The 19,185-nt window shown below is 44.0% G+C and overlaps 1 protein-coding gene across 2 annotated transcripts in view; it reads left to right on the top strand.

The window, feature by feature from the left end:
* The window catches only part of LOC135899597 (uncharacterized), a 373,133-nt gene that overhangs the window by 105,163 nt on the left and 248,785 nt on the right, over nucleotides 1-19,185 (top strand). The window contains exon 3 of one of the 2 annotated variants that reach the window (XM_070537557.1): nucleotides 5,126-5,212. The exons of the other annotated variant lie outside the window; for it this stretch is intronic. Coding sequence (XP_070393658.1) covers nucleotides 5,126-5,212 — 87 coding nt within the window. The remainder of the gene's footprint in view (nucleotides 1-5,125; nucleotides 5,213-19,185) is intronic. 2 annotated transcript variants of the gene reach the window in all.

The raw sequence follows: 19,185 nt of genomic DNA, 5'->3' as shown, positions 1-19,185 counted from the left end.
ATATATATATATTTATTTATTTATTTATGTCTAAATGGTAACAGCCAGCGGGACAAATGTGACATTCGATAAACGTGACTTGGGATATTATATGATACAACAATATTATAGGTCGAGCAATGGATCTATGCCTTGCAGAACTGAATACTACCATATTACTGTTAAGCGTGGACAGCTGGGCTAGTTAGTTACGAATAGCATTATGCAACATCGTTCGAGCGCACAGATAAACACGTGCGAGCAGAGAAAGACAACGAGAACGCCGGACAACAAGAACATTCTTGATGTCCTTCTCAGCTCGTCCGCGTTTATTTGTGCGCTTGAACGATGTTCATCATGGGGACTAATAAATGACAATATCGCGGCACGTTTCTTGCTGTAAATGCTAAGGTGAAAAACTGCCTGCCAAGACCGCCAGGCTGGCCCCTATTGTTGCTATACGACTACCACGCTGAGAAGCCGGTGACTTATCAACCCTGAGCCATCGAATCAGAGCTCTTCATCGAGAACGTGCACAGTATGAGCGATTGAAATAAAGGCTCTTTGAGATAATCATGACAGCGCATGTACAAGTTGTGGGCTCGAATACACTAATTCAGTACAAAAGAAAAAAAGAGGAGGATGAGTAGGGCGAATTTATTAAAGTGCTGGGAAAGTTCTAAGCTGAAGGAGACGGTGGAACGAGCTACGAAGCTTTCATGCGCCGAAAGAGTCAGTGAGTCACGTTAAGGCTCTGCCATTCTGAGCTTCTCCTATAGAAGCACTGATCCTTAAGCAATCTCCCTATATCCTCCCTATTTGCATTAAGCCCCGGCAGAATATCAGTGGAGAGGAATCGCTGCGCGCTCCGCCGCGCAGGTGGGATGGAGTCAAGCCTAAAGATGCCTGAGCTCGAGGCAGCGCGTCCAATTTAGCCCAAAGGAAACTATAGTTGTCGTCCGAGGGCAGTACCTGCTATTTTACCGTAGGCGGAAACATGGCTCGCGAGCCCTGCTCAAGCCTCGGTAATTACTGATGTGGCTAACCACATCAAAAGTTTTCCTCGAGGCACTCCAGCGTAAGGGCCCGCTCCTGCTCTGATAGTCAACGCCTCGCACCGGGATGACACACGCCCGGTGCGTGTAGGCGAGCTCTAGTTAGCCGGTTTGCCAAAACTTCATTATGAATAGGAGGCCAAGCGACCGCAACTTTCTTTATCAACTTCGCTCGCAGTACACGGGGAAAATGCCCTCCCCCCTCCCCATTGGCCTGGGTGCCCCTCCCCATTGGCCAGGGAGCAACATGTGATAAAGTTGCTCACTGCGCATGAGCAAGCGCACACGTGCAAATTGAATTGAGTTAGTGCGTGGAATTGGAGCCCTGAGAACTGTTGTATTGGAAAACACGATGAACTGGCACCCCGACAGTCGGCGCCGCACGTCTCGACCCTCCGTGCACGAAACAGTGTGAGAATCGCGTGTAGTCTGCCGCGTCTCCATCTCACTGTGATACTTGCCGAAAGAACGTGAACGGAAGAGAAAACACGGATGGACAAGTAGGGCCACGTGGTCGACTTGTGTGGTTTTGAAATTGTATTTCTAGTAGAACTGTTATTTAAGAGCGTGTGAAACTGTAACCAGCAGTTTTAACCGGTTTCGCAATGGTGTAAGCCATGAATGGAGCGTTTCCGGTACAGAGCGGCGCCGGGAGACACGAGAGTGCACACAGCTGCACAATATGTAATTTGCGACTTTCCAGAGGTGTGAAAGCTATGGCCTAGAAGCAGCACAAGAGTACCTCGTAGAAAGAAAAAGATAAATTTAGAGCATAATGCAAAGAATGACATAAAAAGAAGAGCAGGGTAAAGGAATGGGGGGCCCACTAAGAGCGGACAATGGTTGCGAAAGAAGGTAGCCGCAGTAGGGACCACGCGGATCCGGTCCCCCACGTGCAGCCATGCGGTTCACGGCCTTCATTAGAGAAGACGTCCCGATCGATAACGGAGAAAGGCTTTTCTTGTCAGAAGTCAGGGTTCGTTTCGCGCAGCGAGGCGTAAATATTTAAAAACCCCGTTCAATGGGGCGATTCCTGAGCGTCCCCTCGAACTAAACACTTACGGGGGGCACACCTACCGTACGCAGAGAACCTCCGCGCTCACTACAGCGTCTTGTATTCACTCTGGTTGCCACCGCGTTTGCGCAGGGACTGTCACCACCGCTCATGATTTTCGCGCGCCGCTCGACAGAACGTATAGCTTGTGCCATAATTGCGCAAGTGCAGTGAAGGCCGTGCTCGCTACATAATACGCATATGCGCGCTAAAATATAGCAATTCTTTCAGTACAAAGAAGAGGGCAATCCCATATGCGTGTAAGTCGAAGTAGACAGTCCAGGACGGAAGAACGCCGACTACCAGTACAAAGCAAACGACCAACATGCTCACGCTCGGTTTTTCGGCTCGTTGAAGGAAGATCACAAAAAAGCAATAAATAAAAGTGTTGAAGAAATTTTGCAACGCACTTGTGTAACCCACAAAAGCTGTTCGGAGGCGTTCGAGTAATGATGGAGCGAGCTTCGCATGGAGAGCGGGACGCAATGACGAGTTGGATTACGTAAAGGTTGCCGTTCGTTCTTGTTATCGTGGCATTGTAGCAATAATAAAGCATTTGAAAAGACAGGGATAAGAAGGAAGGTGACCTCGTCTTCTCAAGCGTATTATACTTGCTGCATTTAGGTTGCGTATACACGGAGAATATGAAACGAACACATCGGGGACTGCTCGGAGGCTCTGCAGCCGGAAGGAGGATGCAATTTGTTAAACCTCCGAGCATCATCAATCAATTATGTGAAGAAAACGCGCCACTGAAGCAAAATTCCTGAGATGGGGTGTGTGGGGGAAAAAGCGATATAGGCCCATCACACGGTTTAAAGATTCAGAAAGGACGAAAGCAGAGTTGCCCACTTACGACATACTAAGTCCGTGAAAATGAAAGGATAATGTCGATCGCGCCCTATTCAATATGTGTGCCCTGTGCCGTAATTCTATATGGTCCTATTAGGGCATGTACCTAAACGTGCCAGGCTTCATACATGACCTTATACGACCATATAGTGTTATGGATTCGGGGCATTTGGGGCATACGCCTTTTTTAATAGTGGCGAAGTCGGGACTTGAGAAACTAAATTGAGGCGTCGGAATTTAGTGACAATAACAAAAAAAACGGCGTTAACGCAGAACGCATGCCTTTTTCACAACGCCTAGAGTGGTTAAATACGAAGTTGTATTTAACCTAACCTTTATGCAACAGTCATGCATCTTTGTGATTTTTCGCGAATCGACACCTTGCGAGTACGGCAGTTTTGTGAGGACAGAAACTGCATCGTATTAAATAATAACTCTCTTTTTCACTTGGAGATACTCATAGAGGCCTGGAACAACCGTTGTTAGAGTGGTGCGTACATTGATGTACACAAAGGCGAAGGCATAAAGCGTGTTCCTTGTGTCGCGAACTCTGGTCAAAGTAGGAACGTACATGGTAGTTCACAAACAGTTTGTGACTTTCTCCGTAGTAAACTCTTGTCAAAGAAGGCCTGTCCCTACAGCATTTGCCATTTTGTTTCTCGAGTCCAGTTTCTAGTCTCCATGAGCCCAGTTATGCTGCTGATGATCGACATCGCCATCTCTCCTCATTGACTCCGCAGCTCTTGCATCCTTAATCTAAGATCTAACTTAGAAGGTTGGCTGATTGGGCAAGGTGGTGATACATAATGGTAAGTGCACAGCACGACGTTTAAACGTAGACGAGACAAGTGACTTTATTAGCGCAGATTGCTCTCGTCTTTGTCACTTGTCTCGTCTGCGTTTAGGCTTCGCGTTGTACATTTAGGGTTAATAATCTGAGAAATCCACTTCCTTCTCTGCCTGTCGGGAGCTGTGTCCCGCCGTGGTCATTGACATTCCTGAAGTCATCTTTAAGGTGTTTCCTTTGAACTAACCGTCACCATCCGGCGCCGTGATGCTGCTTACGTGAGAATTTCATGTTGGTCTTTGTCTCTTTTTATTGTTGACTTACGCCTAATAGATTCTGTTCTTTTATAAACGCCTAGTCACTGCAGTATTAAAATATACAGAAAAAACTCATATGTTTGCCATCCTTACCTCATAGTGTCATGCTCAATAGCTTGACGCAATTGTAAAGTTATAGAAACTCAAATTATTTATTCTATGACTACGAGTTGTTTTGCGTTAGCGTAAAAAACTTCCAAAGTAAGTAACAACTTGGAAAACAGCACGAGACCAATGTTATTACAAGTTCAAGCACTTCGGCTTTTCAAGTATAGGTTAAGGAAAGTCGCATTAGGAAAGAAACTAGAAGCAGACTTTGACGGAGCGTTCCCGTTCGCGTAAACAGAAACCAATTTTATTTCAGCGTACGTTAGCAACAACCGCAACGTCAACCAAACAGGCGCTAGATAGTCAAGAAGAGGAAATATCTTGACAGAAAGCCGTCATTTCGGCAGCTTCTTAACATAGATTCGTCGGACATGCCCTAGAGCGTGTTTAGAAAGTGTGAGCACACAGCTGCAAAGCGTACGCTTTAGTGGCAAGAAAAACAACCTGCCAATCCCTACACTTTGATTTGCAGACACGCCGGTGAAGGAAGGAAGGAAGGAAAAACTTTACTGCTCTATTTACAGCTTTCAGCGGCTAACAGAGGTCTTCATGTTTTACTGAAGTCTGCGTCGTCTTGAGTGGTCGGCGCCCCTATTCCAGAGCGCCGCAGAGCCTGGCCACTTTGAGAGCGTGTTGCACCAATCCTTTTTGGACTGTGAGCATGCCGCTGGGGAGCAGGCCCTCCCACTGTTCCGCACTGGGTTTTTCTTTTTTGTGGAAAGAGAGGTTATTTCTAACAAACATTTTTGAAAAAAGGAACATACCAGTATCTGAACGCTTCAGCAAAAAAAAAAGCGTTGTCCATAGTTCATGTTATCGTTAGCACTTTTATTAAAGTGAACGAATAGAAGTAAAAAAAGCACGGACTAGTTTGACCGCCCTCACGTAACTATGTTTTGCGCGTAATCAATGCTCATGGTATCGTTGGAAAATGTGACGACTTGTTTAAATGAAAAAATTTTGCCTTCGACAGCTCAACGTGACACTTGGAGCCGGAAGCAATCGCCAAAGTGAAGAGATGCTTATAATAGAGCACGCCGATGCATTTCGAGAAGGAGGCGTAAGTTCGCTTCGGAAATCGCGAGGGCGGAGACGCAGCACATTGGAATGGGAAAGTAACTTTGTTGCAGAGAGGGCAATGTATGTCAGCAACCTTGCTGAAGCCAAGAACTAACTTGTATGCAGGAAAACATGACCCTGTATATGTATATGCGTATCTGTATTTGTGTGCGCGCTTATGTGCACGTTTTCTGCTAAAGCACATGGGTGACCATGACTGTAGGCGGGAAACATATGAAACGATGTGCCTGAACAGCTTCCTAACTAGTCTTAAAGGTGAAGAAGCTTTAGCCGTACGTTCGGCAGTCCCAAAGCCTTAAAGTCGCACTGTGTTTGGCCAAAGTTGTAGACAGCCCCGCCTGTTCTTAGAAGGCACCCTTGCCGCTGCTTGCATCAAGCCAACATTTTTTTAATATAACATTTTTCCCTTATGCTCCTGCAGTAGTCACGTCAACCATCTTCAATATAAAACGACGCTCTGTATAAGGCCGACAAATTTGTTACTTCAGAAGTATATTTGAAGGGACATGAACACTGTCGCTTGAGATGTGCTTTTCCTCGCTCTATTTTATTTTTTCAGAATATGAAAATTAGCAAAACGCTGACAAACTTGTGTATTTATAATGGTAAACAAAATTTGTGTCTCGCAAACATGCAACTTTCTGTCTTGTATTTATAGCAACAAACACCTTGAGAACTTATGGTTTCTGCAACAAACTTTGGCCTAAGCGCTGTGCGTAGAAAAACGTTTGTCGGAATGAATCAGTCGCACTTACAATAAAATAAAATACCGTTGGGCCTGTCCTATTATCGGCTTTCTGCCTTGGGCTGGAGTAAATAGCTATTAGTTTAGATGGAACGCATGTGGGCTTCATTAAAATGAGCTTATCTGCATAATTTCCGGGATGGCTACAACGGTGTGTACATATATATCACCATGCCATTGTACCTCATCGTGAAAGAGAGGAGCTAATGAGGGTTGGTGTGTAATAATAGTCTCTAGAAAAATATATTTGAATGAACTTATCTGTCTCCCCACGATGTTTTGAGATGTAATGCTGGGACCAGCGATGCGTTGACGCACAATACTGGATTCAGATTTGAGGCAACGAATGTGTTAGCTAGTACAGAACAGCAGGTTTTTTTAATAAGGCTGATATCCTCTGGTGAGTATCGTAACGAGAATTCCGTGAATGGCTGATCATCTTTTTTTTTTTTCAAAGGGCTTTCATTAGGTACAGTGTGTGTCAAAGCTCGTGCAGAGTACAAAGCAAGTTTAAGGGCCCAGGTGTGCCATTATAATGATCTTGATCAAGTGTGTTCAAGAATGGGAACGCTTCCCTCATCGCAACAACCTACGCTGGAGGAAGCTCCGACCACAGGTAGAACATTTATCCCTGAAACAGCGCGAAACAACATTGACGCTGCCCTGTGGTACGAAGCATGTTGAGTTCTTAGCATGTAGCTCATTCAATAAGATTGTTGATAGTACACGATTGTAGCCCTAGTTACTGTGGGTTAGCTCAGGAACAAATGAAGAGGGAACTGCAAGGTTAAATTACATTAATTTTCATCACACACAAAAATATTCATTCTTCATAATTTGGTAAGAAAGAAATAAGCAGACGGGTAATGTTTTATACAAAACGAAAGTGAATTATCGCAGGCCCCAAACATTTACGTTGTTCGTATTGAAGCATCTCGAAGACATTCGATAGTGCTATTTCTTGTAAGACTGAGAAGTATGACTGCAGCAGTACTTGTTCTTTTCCATATCTTCACGCAAATATAGGCAAGCTACATGGTTTTCATTCGTGTGAGTTGGAATAGCAAACAGGTGACAGCCAAAACAGAATCAAGTGCCAATCATAAGGACACTTAAAATATACAGGCACTGTGACTACTTCTCTTTTCAATGTTTTTGTGGTGATTGCTGCTTGAGCTCTTGTTTATTTCTAACGACAAGCGACCCCATAAAGATTCTGTTTTAGAAAAAAAATGGACGTCAAAGAAATTGATTAGTGTTAACAGGTGCACAGAGAAAGATATTAAAAAGAGGAACAGAATGACATACGGGAAGGAGGTAATTTTGTTTCGTAACGCAACAGCAGCTAGCCGCCAACGTTTCCGGCCGTTTAAGTATTTGCAGTATGCGCCACCTATGATGAATAAAGAAATTATGCTGAATAATGTTTAAACAGTAGCCAAACGTTATCCGCGGCCCTTATTTATCCGCTTAATCTATGCATACATAACAGCGGCGACACATTTAGGGTATACATAGTGCCTCTGCCCCAGCGTGAGGGTTGGAAACAATTTACGCCGGACAGATATGTCACTGTTTCGGTGCTACGGGCGCTCGGTGTGAGGCACTCTTCTGGTGGGAGCCCCGCCATCTGTGCCGCCCAATCGACCGCGCGTAGGATGGACAAGCAGCACCTTTCCCAATTTCTCCGCGAACGGACCTGCCAACATTACGGACGCCTCCGCTGCCTCGGCGCTCCCCCCCGATCCTTTCGTCCTGCTTTCTCACTGTTCTGCAAACATTGCAGCACCGACCACATCGCTGTGGAGCGGTACACGCGAGTGGCCGTGCTCTGCTGACGCTTCGAGGTACTGAAAAAAAAACAACACGCACAAATTGTTCGGTGTCGTATAATCGAAGACATGTACGACTTGCAATGGGTTGCAATTGCACGGTGCTTGCCCCGGCGGTACGGTTCTGCTCCACATTAGATCGCCTTTGGGCTTCGCTTAACGTGTCCCTAATCTAAGAGCAGAAATGCGCGCTTTTGTTCTTTTCGAATTATTGCGTGATCCTTTAGCTGTACATTATGCGCGGAATGAAAATACAGTTACCGAAAGGATATATTTGACATGCCGGCTCTGTGTGAATAGCGTGTTTTATCTCCTTGCGGGTGAATCAATATCTTACGTAAATTAAGAAATGAGATCTCTTGCAGTTCTTGCTTCAGTAAAGAGCGGGTTTACGAAGGCATTTTCGCCGAGTGCACTTATTGCTAGACATACAAGCAATGTTAGATTTGTAGGCACAGAGTGTCTTCTTAATTGAAGTTTTAGTTCAGAGGACGTTTATAAAACACTAGTAAACGAAGCTTGTGGAACAGCAACGAAGTGAGTTAGCATATCCTATTGACGTTAGCGGCGCAATCTTGGTTCTTTCCACAAAGGTGCATTTGATGGGAGTGAAGCAAAAGCTCATGCTATCTTAAACTACGCGCAAATATTTTAATGTGTTAGCGTTAAGGAGTCCGTGTCGCAGAAAGTCCAGCGTTGGTGTCCGGCGTCCCGAGTCGGCGTCCGTTGCCGGTCGTCATGTCGGCGAAAGGATTTTCGAACCACCCATACCCAGGTCCTCCATGTGACGCAAGGAATTTACTGGACTAACTGAATTTCTCAAGCTAAAATACGTGGAAAAATAGTAAACTATGACTTAGAACCTAAAGGCATAATATCGCTGGGATTGTAATTTGACAATACAAGAAAACATAATTATGCTACGCCAAAACTAAAAAAATACCTTCACGCGCACAGACCGGCCGCGGCGTTCAGAGGCCGGCCGTAAGTTCTGCCATCGGCGCGCGCCAGCACGATGGGTGTCTCGGGGGCCACGGAGCAGCGCGCCTAGTTCCTTCCAATACCTCCAGCTGGCGCTCGCCTCTGTCGCATCCCGGCCCACGCAAGAGGCCGCGTTTTTACCACAAAGCCCTTCTTCGTGCATAGCGCTTGCGGCCAGCGTTTCGCAGTAAACATTAAGGTTACATGCGCTCCAGTTGCCGGAAAGCCTGAGAAGCGATTAGGGATCTCTCTTGTGTCACTTGTGTCATGTCACTCTTAAATGCGAAGCTTAAGCGTTCTCGAATTTTTTATGGGAAGGGATCAGGCTCAGACGCGCTTTCAATATGAATGGCATTCTTGGCATTGGGAGAACAGTTTTCTTTCCGCCTGTCTAGCTATCTAGCTATCCACCTATCCCACGAAAAATCAGCCAACCCCGGATATAGTGCAGCCTAATAATGTGGGCCAGTCCCAAATATGTAGTACAGTCTGAAAAGTTGCAGTTTCTTCCGAAAGGCGAAGAATCGATTGCGATAGCAAATTAGCAGATAGCTACACGAAGTAAGAAAACTTGTTTACTAGTTTTATCGGTCGTATAAACTTGTCAACATTCGCTTATTAACTAAATTAACAAGCATGATGTCAGGCGCGCAGTGGTAAACATGAACACATCACGCTCGATGACGGCGGAAACTCGCTGAGAAAACGCTCTGAATCGCGATGCGATTTGACCTTATCGCATCTCTCGCTTCAACGCAAGCAAAATGTCGAAAGCACAGCGCATTCGAAGCTACCGGCACTACGCGCACTCTGCAAACATCACAGATCGCTTTGAAGATGAGGCCCGCGCTGGCGCCACTTTGGCCACGCCGCAGATCGCTTTCAAGATACGGCGCCCGCACCGCCGCGCCGTAAGCAGAACCCGCGGCAAAATAAATATATTCGGTATGCACAACAGAAAAGCACCGAGGGCTATTTTTGTTTTCGAAATGTTTTCTTATGTAAAATCAAGCTAATTGATTTATCTTATAATAGCCAGGAAGTATACCCGCCATGGTAGCTTACTAGCTGGGCCATTCGACTTCTAAGCTCCAGGTCGTGGGTCTGACTCCCGGCGCGGCGGGAATAATTAAATGTGGGAGAAATTCCAAAACGCTTGTTTGCTTAGATTTAGGTGCATGGTAAAGAACTCTAGGGGGTCAAAATTAATCTAGAGACCCCCATTGCAGTGCGCCTCAGTATTTGATCGTCATCTTGGCACGTAATACTCCAGAATTTAATTAGAACAGAAGGCAATGTACGCATCGATATCCAGATTACCAAGAGTTTTTTGTGAGTTCCTTAGTAAATGAGCACTTGCAAAATAAAAAAAAATAAAAACTAGGTGGTCGGAGGATAGCAATGCCACTCTGAGAAAATTCTGCCACTCTTAAATACACCCATGCCATAAATATATGTGCTCCCTACATACCTACAAAAGGTTTCCACAAATGTAGACACATTTGCAATTCAAAGCATTGCTATCGTAAACAGATTGCTCAGCAATAAAGTATGATGAGAATACAATGGTGTGATATAATCAATGAGTAGTTAGATAAAAGCAAATATTAATATTAATGAAGCTAATAGTTTACTGGTAAAAATAGTTCAAACATGGGAAGCAGTTCGCCGTGGAAACCAACACGAAGTCACTATACCTTCTCTCTAACTAAAGGGAATGTTACCAATATAGGTAAACCAACAGAGAGGACTTGAGAACAGCAGATAAACGGCTAATCATGTGCTTCTCTCGGTTTTTACTCTTTCGACATGGTTATCTCCATTTCTTGTTGCGTACGGGACATTTGGACCTACAGTGGAATATTAAGTGGTGCTCGCTATAAAATAAAAGCGATGAACAAATACTTTTGTCGTCCAGGAACTCAGAAGTGCTGCTGAAGTACTCTGCTCAGCCTGATATCGAATAATGCATAATTGTTCAGAGCGTTTTCTTTCTTTTCTTTTTTCTTTTTTTTTCCACGTGTCCTTTACTGCTTATGTCATTGGTTCGTCGAATATACATATTTGAATGCCACCACGAACCGCACACATTACCAGATAAGGAAAACCGAGAACGACCCTCCCTCTTTGCGTCTTCTTTCTGTACGTGTGTGGTTTGCGCTGCCGTTCAAGTACGCATTTCAAACAACTAACACAACTATCAGTCTGATTACAGTTCATTTCTTCGCATATATAGTTGCAATAACGAGCATCGGTAAGCTCATATAGCTTGCTCGCACTTAGTACAAAACCAAGAAGTTTAATAAGGGGTTAAGAAGCAAAAACAAATGAGTAGAATCAATTTCAGTTGGTATTACGTAGATGACACTGCAAAGTTTTTATTATTCGTTGACGCCACACCCAGTGACTCAAATTGGTGTCAAGGAGGTTCATTGAAGAGGTTCACATACTCAGTGGCCTCGGCGGCACATCAGCCCACGAAAATGGCCAGACACCAACCAGGTACTCGTTACAAAAAACTGCTTCGAACTCGTCAAAAATGCCACGCTATAAAAGAAAAGACACGTCGGGATTTACTTACTAAAGTTAGACAGAGGCAAGAGAAAATGTTGTTCAGACGGCGAGTGCACAAACTCGTTGTCACAGAGGTAATTAAAGAAGAAAGATAAAACTGAGAAACCTCTCAGGTATCTGCGTGTCACATAAAAGATGTCAAGCAGAAAAGCCACCAGGAAATGCGTCAAAGGAAGCGGCTAGGAGAAACGAGCGAACCCAGTAGTAAAAAGACGAGGTCTTTCACCCACTGGATTTCAGGGGAACCATTCAGAACAAGCAATCTGAGCGGAACACACTGAACAGGAAGAGCGAGGGTACCGGCATTGGCGGAGGCAAGATCGAAAGTCCAGCGAAGCGAAAGTCGTGACACCGGACGTAAGTCAATGTCACTCCACCTTAGCGGTTCTGTCAACTCGGGCGCCATCGGCTAACAGCGCGTTGTTGCTGCCTCTAGAAACACTTTCCTAAGTTATTTTATTGTTTTTTTCTAATGTCGTGTCGTTGCCATCTTATTTGGTGACTGAAGCTCAAGGAGCTTCCTGACCAATAAAACCCAAACCCAGTAACACAAACAAATAGCATCTGGGTGTCAAAAGTTGAAGGACGTTTTATTACTATGTTTCTAATCAAAACAAAAGGATGTCAGAGAGGTCTACGCCACAATAACTGTATCATGGAGGTCAGTCATAAATGTTTGTGAAAAATGAAAGAGAGGGACGAAAGAAGATAGAGGAAGAAACAGAAATGAAAGGCAGGCAGACGGAGCAGGAAAATTTGGGCTTGCTACTCATCACGGGGAAAACGGGAAATGGGATATAAACGTATGGGAAGAGAGACAAGCGAGTACAAATCGGGAACAGGTCACAAAATTAGTGGCCCATGTCACTATTGTAGCCTATATCGCAAGCCCGTAGAAAGCAAGAAGCGAACTACCGCACAAGCTGCCGTTAGCGCGTGCCACGTAGTAATATTTTCCTGTGACAGTGGCCGGCTGTCCAGTGTCTCCAAGAGCTGCCTTTCGGCACTATAGGCACATTCACAGACAGTGTGAGATGCTAGCAAAGAAATGGTACGAATAAAATATAAGGCCAAAACTAGAGCGCACGTCCACTATAACCAAAGACACTAAGGTCGAGAAACCATAGACATTTAAAGAAGGAACAAGACATATGTGATCTGCTATTTATGCGCAGCTGCGTGTTTTTTTTTTCTTGTCAGTATCTTTTAACAGATGCAAATGAAGTTTTTTAAACAACCTACTTCACCTGTGGGAAGCGTGAGGTTGTGTTCCAGTGCATTCAAAATTGGCGGGAGCCATATCTACAACTATCAATTTAATTTAATTTTTGTGATGGCTGTAGTAGAAACGGTGCAAAATAGTCTTCTATGCAGATGTATTCAGGCAACTAGGAACACAGCGCCTTTCAATTCATGTTAGTGAACGAAAAGCGTGCAAATAAACAAAAAGTGAGCACGCTTATAAGCGAGGGTTAGGCCATATTTCGCACCAGTGTATATATATATACATACATCTCTCAATGCAACGAGAAGGCGGCAAATGCAGCGGGAAATAATATTTCGATATGTGATGATGTTGCCTGAGCTTCTATATTATGCCTTCTTTGAGGGCTCATGTTGAGTGGCAAAACTCTGATAAGCAACTACTAGCTCTCGAACCAGAACGCAGGCACTTCAATTTGGGGTTCCTCCAGCATCAATAATTTTATGGTGTCTTCATTTTTTTTTTCATTTTAGTGCTAGCGCGCACGCTTTTTCTTCTGTGGTCTCCGTAAATGTATGACTGTGTTCGGAGAAGTGTTAAGCAGAGAAAAGTTGCTTCAGTCACGATGAAAATTGTGTGCAGATAAAAAGAACCGACCGAAAGAAGCGACCGTGTGCAGATAAAAAGAAGGACGGTGAAGAACAAGTTACAAGAGAGTAAACAGTTTCTGGAGACTTGCACAAAAGGAAGGCAAAATGTACTAACCTGAAAAGTTCGCTTAAAGTGCCTGTGAACTCTAATATCAAGATTATTTATGTGCACTTCTGCACACTTCTTATTTTCCTTTTTTTAGCATTATATTATAGGCCTAGGAGATGCTGATGCTTTAAGGTGGCACCGTTTACTCGTCTTAGCATGATAAACAAAATGAAATCGCCAGAAGCGCTGAAGAATACTGAATACAGTCAAACGGCATGAACACATGCAAACTTCTGCTCACTAGTCCAGGAAACTAAATAAGGTACTTCAGGAACATGCACAAAGTTGTATATAATTGTAAAAGCACGCCCGGTCCAACAAATGTTTTATTTGGTCTTGAAATGGCTCCCGGCTGCATTATACGAGTAGGTATTGACTAAAAACAAATTTTCGGCACTGCTGTTGCCTTCTGATAGCAAGCATCCTAACACGTACCGCTCAAGTCACCTCTTGCTTCTGTAGGACGTCCGAGTCCGTCGGTCGCTCAAAAAAAAAAAAACATAGAGAGAGAAACTCTCGGAACTACGCACACCCCCTCGTGCGCACGGCCTGGGTTAGCCAATTAATTGACAGTAATTATGAAAGCTGTGTCACGCTCGACTGCGTTAAGGAGATGGTTCGTACTATAGGGACTCCATTAAAAGAAACATTTAGCCGGCACTGGGTAGAAGCTAACGAAGCTAGCGAAGCTTGATAGCACAACTTAATTTACTTAAGAGTCTCAGCGAAGCTTTTATAGTCTACGGGCAACCAACTTCCGCGCGCGGTTGGCTTACTCTGCTGCAGCTAGCACGCATGTCTTCAGTGAACTTTGTATTGGATGATAACGAAAAGTTGCACAAGTAACACTACCCACATCTTATAAGCGATAGACATGACGTGCGCTAGTCGAGCACAGTCGTTGCGACTCTGCAATAATCGCTATATATCATTGCAGGAACCACGTCATAAGCCACAGCACATCTGACGAGGTTGCTCAGTTAAGACAAAATGAAGCTGCTCGGTACAGTTACGCGGCATTGTCCGCAGTTCAAATGTGAAGCGCAGCAATCTCACCATAACTATTTTTAGAATTTTAACTAGGGCAGCATATCTTACAGAATTATTCTTCCTATTAGGCCGGATCTTTATGCATCCCAGGCGAATTCACAGTACTACTATCAAGCTCAGTATAGGTCGCCCTTCTCCTCCATCCGATTATGATGATGACAACGATGACGATGATGAATGACAATGATGACGACGACGACGACGATGACGGTGATGACAACGACGAAGTTGGTGGTGACTTTCCTTTAAAGAGGAACGTACCCACAATGAGGGATGGACCAGGAACCGGCTGGTTGTATGAACTGCAGGAGTGAAACGAAAAACTTGAATGGGGTAATGCACAAAGTTTTGTCGTGTATGTTATTGTTTTGCTTGATTAACTACAAGCTACAGGAAATTTGCCTCATGAAGACCAGCTAACTCCAAATCTGTGCCAGGAGAAACAACATCCATTAGTTGCCTGTCGCGCTGCCGACAGAATATCAAGTGATCCACTTAGTGCACTAAGATTAGTATTTGCGTTCTGCTACGAGCACACTCCTTCAACAGTTAAAATTTCGTCGACGGTATACGTGGTTTACGTTTGAATATCTTGTTTTTACGCGTGATGTAATTATTTTCATTGCCTCACTGAAATCGACACTTCCCACTGTCCTCACTGGTTTTATATGTGCCCACGATGGCAAACAAAAAAAGGTGCTCCTCTTCCCGAGACATAAGCTTCTCGGTGTGGTTGCGTTGGTCAAGCACAAAGAAGCGTATCATGGCCACAGATTCGACGAAACATAAATTTCCGAAAATGGTGCCTTGCCAACCAGTTCCACTCACCTCACATGTTCCCAATGAAAACAGTTTATTTTAAAGTTGAACGTGCTCAACGACGCGATCCCGCCGCACCTGCGCACGTGTACGCAATACCCAATGGCCGGTGAAGCTAAGATTCTACCCCATATGAAGCGTCTGGGAATAGCGCAGTTTACTCTCACTTGCTCTCTGGTTGCTACTCATGCTTCCTTTCACTTCCGAGCGTTTAGATTCGCGCTCCAAGCCGCCAAAGCGAAATTGAGTAGAATGGAACCACGGCACAGCAATCGAAATCTTTTGAAATCATCGCCACCGCTCTCACTGGCATCAAACGGCCAGTTTTGCAAGAAAAGGTGAGAAAGAAGGGACAGCGGCGATGATGGTGGACTCTGCTCCGCATAGTCTTGCATTCCAAACGTACGCATCGAGCAGTGGTACCCGCTCTCCATCACCTGAATTTTCAACCCCAATAAGCGCGCAAATGGGCCAAGTGCGTGAGCGTTATGCGTTGATGGGTGCCTGGGTGAGCGGGAGAATTACAGTGCGTGCCTGCACACAGAACAGCTCATGAAAACGAGACTTGTGATTGGTGCGGTTGAAGCCGAGGGCGTGGCCGTTTGTAATTCCTATAAAAGACGTCGGTCGAAAGCTTGCGCAGACATTTGTCACTTTTTTATCATGAAGGCGATGGCGGTGCGGTGAAAAGGCTAGTAAGCGTGCAATGGTTACCCTGGCATACTAGTCTGCGCACGACTATACGAGTTTAGGCCAGCAGGTTCATTAGGACTGTGAATGTCTTTGAGAGTTTCCCTGCTTGCGTTTGATGAAAGTCCTGCTGGCCCGGTGCCGATCGAAATTGGCTTATTGACGGCACCAGATCAAACTAGAAGGATTGACGTGACCAGAGCGTCTCGGTTCTCGATGGAGCATGAAGCTCGCTTCTCTTTGATGTTCGGTCGAAGAAAAGAGCAGTAAGGGAGCCCAATCAAGGCACCCAGAGAAACGGTGTCACGTGAGGAGGACAACTATCCTTGTCGTGTTCTTTTGATCACTGGTTGGGGCTTGTAGTAAATGGTAATATATTTTGCGCAAACATTTCTTTTTGTAGTACTGTTCTCCCTCACTGGACATACTTGACTCGGGTGTATAGAACGCTATAGGTGGACTACACGGATAGCATTTTTCTCATTCGATTCGCTTTATTTCCGAGAAAGGGCGAGAATGTTACTAATCATCTCTGAGGGGGAAGAGGGGGGGGGGAGGTTGGTTGCTGGCCAAATGCTGCTATCAATTGTAACACAGGGGAGCGAAAGAATTGCAAGGTGTAAGTAAATATACCTGTTTGACATTATACTACACTGTATACAGAGACTAAAATACAAATTTTGACAGGTTAATATTATTGCAAATAAACACCAATGAAAAAATAACGGTAATTCATTCGTGGTTTAGTAGACGCCCAGTCACGGAAGTACTAAAGTACCATTACGAAGCTCTCCACAAAGATGAGCGCTTGTTTGTGTGCTCAAGACATACTTCGTAATTCGTACCACCAATATGGCCTTGTAATTATTTGTCCGCAGGCCTCATATAACTTTGATAACGTTGCCCGGTACCACTGCTATATTATATGGCAGTGATTAAGAAAGTACACTGCATGATATCACAGTTCCTCAGCTCAAAATGAAGCTTTAACTCGGAGCTGACTCCTATTTCTCTATTCAAGTGCGTTCAAAGCGCAGAAATGCTCTCAACTCACAGCCTCTAAACTTGCCTGAATGAAATTGTTACACTTGAGAAAACAACCAATTTTTCTGGCTGTAGATAACAGAATGTTAATTCATGGCCATTATTTTATCCTAAAAATGTTGCCGAATGTTGGCAACTTTAAAAAAACTTGCAGCACAACCTTTTAGAAATCTATCAATACCAAAACAGATATTGCAATTCCCTAAACTGCATCTGTTACAGCATATGCGGCATAATTCATGAAGCTATCGTCATTTGTTAATTTTTCATGAGCCATTAGCCGGCCGCATCATTTATTGACATGACTGGTATCTTGCTTGGCTGCTCGCTGGTATATACTCTTACGAATAATACTAGAGTAAGAGCTTTCTTGTGAAGACGGGCCTTTAAGCAGACAAATGGAGAAAATGAGTTTACAACTTACGAAAAGTTCTTACAATGCTGGCGGCAGTCCAAAAGCACTGTTTACAAATAACGGGTGTATTACAGAGTGACATATAACCTATACATTTTATTCATATTTGATGTCTCAATAGGTTATTTTTGCAGAATAGCGGTATCGTTGTTTTTTTCTAAGAGTCCTGTCAACCTAATACTGTATATATGTATTGTTACGGTTAATATTGAACCGGCTTTGTTTAAAGAACGAGGTTGATGGTCAAGTAAAGATGGCGTCACCAGCTACCATCTTCCACCTTTTCTCCTCGCCCGGCTCATGCCATAGCAATATATATATATATATATATATATATATATATATGTATTATTTCGAGATTTTCAAAAGCCTGTATTTAAAAGTGACGAGCTACATTTCACATTTCCTTGATAGACTTCGGTACAATATAACTTTTCCTGTCATGTACAACAAGCCTTATCAAATTCGGTGCAGTAGATTGTGAACAATGCGATTCATTTCTTATGTTGTATGTAGATCAGAGCTCGTGAGGCAGTACTCCCTGACAATTTTATTACCTAAGTACAGTGAGGTGGCCTAAAAATAGGCCCATGCTCTCTCGCCATATGACGGGGCCATTCTTCGTCGCCACATTTTACCATAGTCAACTCTACCTATAATTTGGGAAGCAAACTGGTATCAATAATTAAGCGGCTCCGGGAATAAAACAGTGGAATAATAACATATTGCTCTTGCTTTTTTCTCGCTTATCTCGGAACCGTAATGACGCAGGAAGTCACCGCCGTTCAGAAGCAAAATGTTTTAAAAAAAAATATGGTTTCTGACTACCTTCGGTGATCTCTTTCTTTGTTTCACCCCAACATTCAGCGTGTAATTACTCAACACCAATATTGGCCACGGCCCGGAGTCCCTAATTACAACTATCTCACGATCTCACACACCCGCATTCGTCCAGTCGGCGACCATAAACAAAAAAAAAATGCGAGAAGAAAACGAACAAATAGGAAGCGAGACGGTGCATATAGAATCGATCGTAATATCTTATTTTATTAGTATAAAAATACAGCATGGCGTATCTATGCCGACAACTCATCAAAATTGGGGGGCACTTTCCGCCCGCCTTTATGTCTCAACTCTGCTTTCCGTAAGAAACTGGCAGTAAACTACTCTAACTACAGTGACGTCCCAGTCTTCCTATTCTCTCTTGATCTGTTTGTTGGCCTCCAAAAGTATTAACGTTAGTTCCTCATCACAGCGCCTAACACTAGTTTTTGCGGTTAATTGCGAGGCTCTATAATTTGCGAAAGTATGTCTCATCGGTGATGATGCAAGTTGAGTTAGAGGATGATACGTGTGCGTTGCTTTATTATGGGAGTGCATTTCAGGTTCGAGTCCGAAGTTTTACTTTGTGAGCGTGCGGGTGAAACACGAAGCTGTGGCCGACGCGAATAACATCTTCCAGAAAGATGACGCCTACACAGATCGATGAGTATGGAAGACTGCGTTTCTACGGCTCGAGCATTACCACTTTTTCTGTTTGTGGTTCTTCATAAATATCCTTTGTGGAACTGGTACACATCACAGCTAGACCATTGCTTACTTACAGAGCGCACGGTTCACGTGCTTCAGTTGAAGAAGAAAGGAGCTAGCGTTAAATTACAGGGTTCCTGAGCTAAGAAAATAAAAACCAATTGTAGATAAAGCAAATGAAGCACGTTCGTAAAATTATATTTGAACTAGGGTATTTTCTAGGCTTTCCCACGTGACGTGCTATAAAGACTCACTTAAATTGTGCAAAGCAAGAGAGGGGAAAACATAATAACGACCGCTTGATTTTTCG

The sequence above is a fragment of the Dermacentor albipictus genome, chromosome 4, assembly GCF_038994185.2.
Source record: "Dermacentor albipictus isolate Rhodes 1998 colony chromosome 4, USDA_Dalb.pri_finalv2, whole genome shotgun sequence".
Classification (NCBI taxonomy): domain Eukaryota; kingdom Metazoa; phylum Arthropoda; class Arachnida; order Ixodida; family Ixodidae; genus Dermacentor; species Dermacentor albipictus.
Note: the sequence above shows the minus strand (reverse complement) of the source record. Positions and strands in the feature narration are given on the sequence as shown.